Here is a 5677-nt window from a genome sequence, read left to right as displayed (position 1 = left end):
TTGAGATTTAGATATTTTAAAATTTATTATTTTGTCTTAATTAGATCATTTATGAAAATTATACAATAAAAATAAAATTTGAGGGTGGCCGGTTTTATTTTCATTTATATGAAATATATAATTGAATTTGTTAGAAATTTTAAAAGTGGAAAATAGATGAATAAAGAGACTGATAAATTATGCTACAAAATATTTTTTAATTATTTTTTAATAACTATGTTCTGTCTTCGGAATGATGGTGATAACCTTACATGTTTATTACTCTATATTAATAATATCATGTTTACTGATACCACTTCACAGGCCAATATCACTAACAGTAAAAACTCATTGATCCTATAAAAGATCTTCTAAAGGCAAGTTTTTTAGGACTCAAAATCGCACAAAATGTCAAAGTACTTTATTTAAGCCAAATAAAACATTTATTTCAAATAAAAAATAAATCTAAAGTACAATATTTCTATATAGGTATTGGAAATGCTAGGAGTGGGTTAGCCCTGTGCAGAGTGATGCCAAATTTCTCTTCCACGTCCAAGTTCTCCGATTTAACATCACCATCATTCTTCCAATCAAATGAATTAATTAATGATCCCAACATTGTCAAAAGGATTCTCATTGCCATGGATAACCCCGGGCAAATCCTCCGTCCAGCTCCAAAAGGAATCAATTCAAAGTCCTGACCACGGAGATCAATTTTTGAATCTATAAACCTCTCAGGCTTAAATTCCATGGGGCTTTCCCAGATACCGGGGTCTCGACCTATTGCCCAAACGTTAACCAATACTTGTGCTCCCTTTGGGATTGTGTAACCACATAAATCAATTTCTGTATAAACTTGGCGAGGGATAAGAAACGGGGCTGGCGGGTGCATTCTCATAGTTTCCTTTATAATCGCTTGCAGATAGGGTAATTTGTCGATATCTGACTCTTCTACTTGTTTACCATCACAAACAATTCGTTTAAGCTCATTTTTCGCATTTTTCATGCATGTTGGGTGTCGCAATATTTCTGTCATTGCCCACTCAAGGGTGCTTGAGGTAGTATCTGTTCCAGCAACAAAAAAATCCTGTAATATTGTAAAGTTTTCATTATAACATAAAATAAAATGAATTGTTTTAATTTTTTATACCAATACATAGTAGTATAAAGATGTATGTTCAATTTTCTGATTTATTACTAGATATATTAATAGTATATTATTACATCCTTATTACTATTTTTGTAAATTGATAAAATATTTTGTATTATCTAAATATTTGGTAATATTTACAGCAAATATAAGATGAAATAAGAACTTTAAAAATAATCTGATAATTATTATTAAAAAATAAATAATTTACTGATTAATATGTTGGGGAACAATATGAAAAAAAGTTATTATTTGAACTGATGATCAAGGTTCTCCAAACAAAATTTATTAATGAATAATTAAATAATATATATAATTAAATAATATATATATATATATATATATATATATATATATATATATATTAGAGATGGACAAATAATCAGACTAAATTGAAAAGAATCAAACTAACAGTTTATTGTATTAATCTAAAATGGCTTTCAAAAATAATATAATACCATGAAAATATTTATTCAGATTGGATTCAATTAAATCTTACATTTTCTGTTTATTTTCTATTTTATTCCTTAAATTTAATTCACAAATACTTCAAACATCTCATCAAGTTTATTTCTATGATTAAAATCTTTTTCGTAGAGTTTTGGTATTTTTCATCTAAATAATTAATTTTTCACAAAATAAATTTTCGTTTTACCTATTTTATTTTATGTATTTTTAATATTATCTTCCAAAATCATAATTTTCTTTTAAATCAAAACATATTTTTAAGTGAGAATCGAATCAAACATATTTAATTTCTTAAGAATTTATAAATTTTTTTATTTATTTATTAAGCTATTATCCTCTCACAAAATAATAGATATCTAATAAATAAAATAAACAAGCCATGTAAAACAAGTGGATAAAGAGAGATTACCAACCATACACATTTGCACTAACTGATCTTTGTTGATTTCGTTGGTATCCTCTTGAGAAATTTTGAGAAGCACGTCCATCGCGTCGTTTTTGGGAATATCCTTCAAAAAGGTTTTCATTACCATTTTCTTGTCAATCATTTGACCGAATAATGTCGATAACTTCAAGAAATATAATGACATACGCCCACGTATTCTCTGGGGATCGATGGCACGTAACGCCGGAAAATAGTCAACCATATTGGGTTTTCCGGCCTCTAACATAATGTTCAAAACCAATTCCTTGAAGTCACGAGACCCGTCCATTTCGGAATCGGCCAAATCAACCGAGAAAAGGGTGTTGGACAACACATTCAACGATGTTCGGAAGGCTGCCCGACCTACGTTCACAGTCTTTCCTTCGTGACAACATTTTCGGATGTATGTCAAGAGCTCCTCCACCTTCCTACGTCGGTCATGTTGTGTGGAATCAAGAACTCGGCTGGAGAATATATGGGTGTAAGAGAGCCTCCTCAAGTTCCTCCAACGGTCGTTTATGGGTTGAAAAATAATAGAGAGCTTGTGTGCATCGCATGCACGAACAGCGTCCGGGATGAACTTGTTGGAAAAGGAAGTATCCTGTTTTTGCATGACTTCTTGCGCCATTGTGGGTGATGAAATTACTATGGTAGTCATTTGACCTAACTTAATGGACATAATTGGACCATATGTTTGGGCCAATCGTGTTAGTGACCGGTGGGGCATGTTTCCTAGCTGAAAGAAGTTACCGATGATCGGCAACGAGATTGGGCCCGGTGGGAGCCGTTGGGTCGTTCGACCTCGCCGGACGAGTGCGAGGAGTTGAAGCAACGCCAAAGGAAGAAGGAAATAGAAAAACCCTTTCAAAAGTTCCATTTGTTATCTCTCTAAATTCAACCTCCTCTATTGTATATAACATTAAGTATGAACATTTATAAACAAAGGAGGCCACATGTGGTGAGTATATTATTTTCTATTGGAGCTTATTTGATCTTGTTATTTTTTATATAGATATTAATTTTGGAATTTTGTCTAAAAAAATGTTTTATAAAATAAATAAAATATATTGTTTGAGCGTTTAATTAGTTTAATTATTATAAGGGAAATGATAGAGAGCAGGAAAATTTTGACAGGAATATGTAAGGAAATGAGGTGTCATTCATCTATTGGATTAAAATTTTAAAATTCTCTCTCCTATTACATTTTCAATCCAATGAAGGAATGACACCTCATTCCCTACGTATTCCTGTCAAAAAATTTCCTGCTCTCTATCATTTCCCTTATTATAATGTCTTATGTATTTTAAATTTAGTAAAAATAAAATGAGTTTATTTTAATATTTAAGTTAATAAAATGAGTAATTTAATGGTTAAATAGATAATGATATTATAAAATTTAAAAATCTAAAAAATTAGGTAAAATATATAAAAAAATAAAAATAAAAATCATATCAAACAGAGTTTTGAAGCTTGTTTCATGTTAATTATTTCAGAATTGGTTGGGTTTATAATTTTTTGATTTTAGAAAAAATCAATATTAATTCAAATATCAATTTATTCCTCTTTTATTATTAATTATTTTTTTTAATTTATTAATTAAAATATTAAATACTCTTTATTTAAAAAAAAAAATTTATTTTATTATTATATATTAATACATTTTAAATTATTTTATCAAAAAGTGCATATCTATGTAAAATTATCGCTGAATAGTTTTTAAATAAAACAAATTTATTTAAATAAATCCAACCCTAACAAACACTAAAATAATTAACATGAAACAAACTCCAAAACTCTTTTGATAATATGGGTTTTTACTCTTTCATGGGTTTTATCAAGTCTTATTTCATGAAAAAAAATGTTATTTATATTTTTAAATTGTTGAATAATAATTTTTATATTTAAAATTTATAAAAATAAAATAAATATATATTTTTTATTTTAATTAATGAATTAAAAAATTGATGGTTGAAAAAAAAAATAGAGATAGACAGATTTTTGAATAAAAATTCCAAGAATAAAAAACTCACATCATATTAGCTATAAATTTTTGGGAAAATTAATTTTACCTATTTATCTATGTATATTATAATAAAAATAAGTTTTTGTGCTTCTCTATATATATAAGATATGCTAGTTGAAACGATTCTTTTTAAAATTATAATAATCGCTAATCAAAATTGATAGTACTTATCATTATAATATTAGCAACTTGCTATATCATAATTGAATGTTTGACTTTTGGTTGATTCCATATCATATTTATAGTTGAATGTTTGACTTTTGGTTGATTCGAAATCATATTTATAATAATTTACTAATTATGAAGGTGGTGAGACATGCTAACATTAACGGCTGTTGTATACAAGAAAGATTGCGTATCACCTCCTAACAATAACTCAATTAATCAATTACTAAACTGGCTGTAACCTTATTTTTATAAATTTTAAATAAGAAAACCAAATTATAATAGTTAAAGCAATTTAAAAGATCATCAAATAAAAGGAACAAAAAAATTATAAAATTAAAATGGTAAAAAAATAAGAAAAACAACTACAGAGAAATTTATAACATTAATTAATATAACTTAAACATAAAATATATTAATTAGTTAATTCATTTGGTTATGTGGGATAAAGTGAAAAAGTTTAAAGATCAAGGGAGTTTGGGTATACGGGACTTGATTTCGTTTAACAAAGCTTTTTTATTAAAATGGTGTAGCAGATATTCCACAGAGCCTACCTCTTTGTAAGCTACTATGATCAAGTGCAAGTATGGGAATGATTGGTCTGGTTGGTTCACCAAACCTATTAACCGTGTAGTGGGATGCGGTATTTGGAGTGTCATCTCGGTGATATGGAAGATTTTTCGTGAACAATGCAGATTTTCGGTAGGCGATGGCTCTTCGATTAGTTTTTGGGATGACGTTTGGTGTAGTGCTAAAAGCCTTTACTCTTTGTTTCCAACTCTTACCTCAATCGCTATTTATAGTGATGCTACAGTTAAGGACATGTTTGATATGAGCTCTAATGATTTTTTTATGAGAATCAAGTATAGGAGAAGACTTAATGCTGATGAGTTAGCTTTACATGATAAAGTATTGAACTTGGTGGGGCGCAAAGAGGTGAATCCGTCTTCGCATGATATTATGCGTTGGCAAGATATTGATACCTTTAAGGTTAGTTATTGTTACTCCTTAATTGCTGAGAATGCACCTTGCAATTTTATTTGGGAGAAGTTATGGGAGTCTAAACTCCCATCGAAGATCTCTTTCTTTGGATGGAGTGTCATGCACGAAGGGATTTTAACGGATGATAGATGCATGGAAAAAGGGTGTATTATGGCGAGTCGTTGTCGAATGTGTCATAAAGAGGTGGAGTCAGCGCCTCACTTGCTCTTACATTGTGATGGAGTGCTGGCGATTTGGAGGCTTTTATGGAATATGACTGGTATTTAGCGGGTTATGCCAAAATCTATTGATAGTTGTTGGGAAGTTTGGATAGAGATGGTGAGTTCGGTTGGGCTGACTCGTTGGACCACTATCCCACTTATCTTTTGGTGGACCATTTGGCTTGAAAGGAACCGGAGAACGTTTAGTAATCGTAGTAGACGAATGCGTCTAATTCATAATTCTATTATTATGACAATCGGAGAGG

General features: G+C 29.6%; 1 protein-coding gene across 2 annotated transcripts; it reads right to left on the bottom strand.

Moving 5' to 3' along the window:
• Positions 1 to 378: 378 nt before the first annotated feature.
• LOC124922408 (geraniol 8-hydroxylase-like) lies at positions 379 to 2928 on the bottom strand. Of its 2 annotated transcripts, none has more exons than XM_047463142.1 (2): positions 2007 to 2928; positions 379 to 1044 (listed from the first exon to the last, which is right to left on the bottom strand). In XM_047463142.1, exons 1-2 carry the CDS (start codon positions 2896 to 2898, stop codon positions 461 to 463), a joined length of 1476 nt encoding a protein of 491 aa, XP_047319098.1. In that variant the 5' UTR covers positions 2899 to 2928; the 3' UTR covers positions 379 to 460. The 2 variants fall into 2 exon arrangements, with proteins under 2 accessions (XP_047319098.1, XP_047319097.1); XM_047463141.1 differs by having other exon boundaries at positions 379 to 1066; positions 2011 to 2928.
• Between the last annotated feature and the right edge of the window lie 2749 nt (positions 2929 to 5677).

This window comes from Impatiens glandulifera, chromosome 1 (genome assembly GCF_907164915.1).
Source record: "Impatiens glandulifera chromosome 1, dImpGla2.1, whole genome shotgun sequence".
NCBI classification, from domain to species: domain Eukaryota; kingdom Viridiplantae; phylum Streptophyta; class Magnoliopsida; order Ericales; family Balsaminaceae; genus Impatiens; species Impatiens glandulifera.
Note: the sequence above shows the minus strand (reverse complement) of the source record. Positions and strands in the feature narration are given on the sequence as shown.

Excerpts from the sequence above, each read along its gene's own strand:
- LOC124922408 (XM_047463141.1), bottom strand. The coding sequence starts at position 2,898 with ATGGAACTTTTGAAAGGGTTTTTCTATTTCCTTCTTCCTTTGGCGTTG. Across the intron at positions 1,067-2,010 it reads AGTTAGTGCAAATGTGTATG|GATTTTTTTGTTGCTGGAAC; the intron begins GTTGGTAATCTC and ends ACAATATTACAG.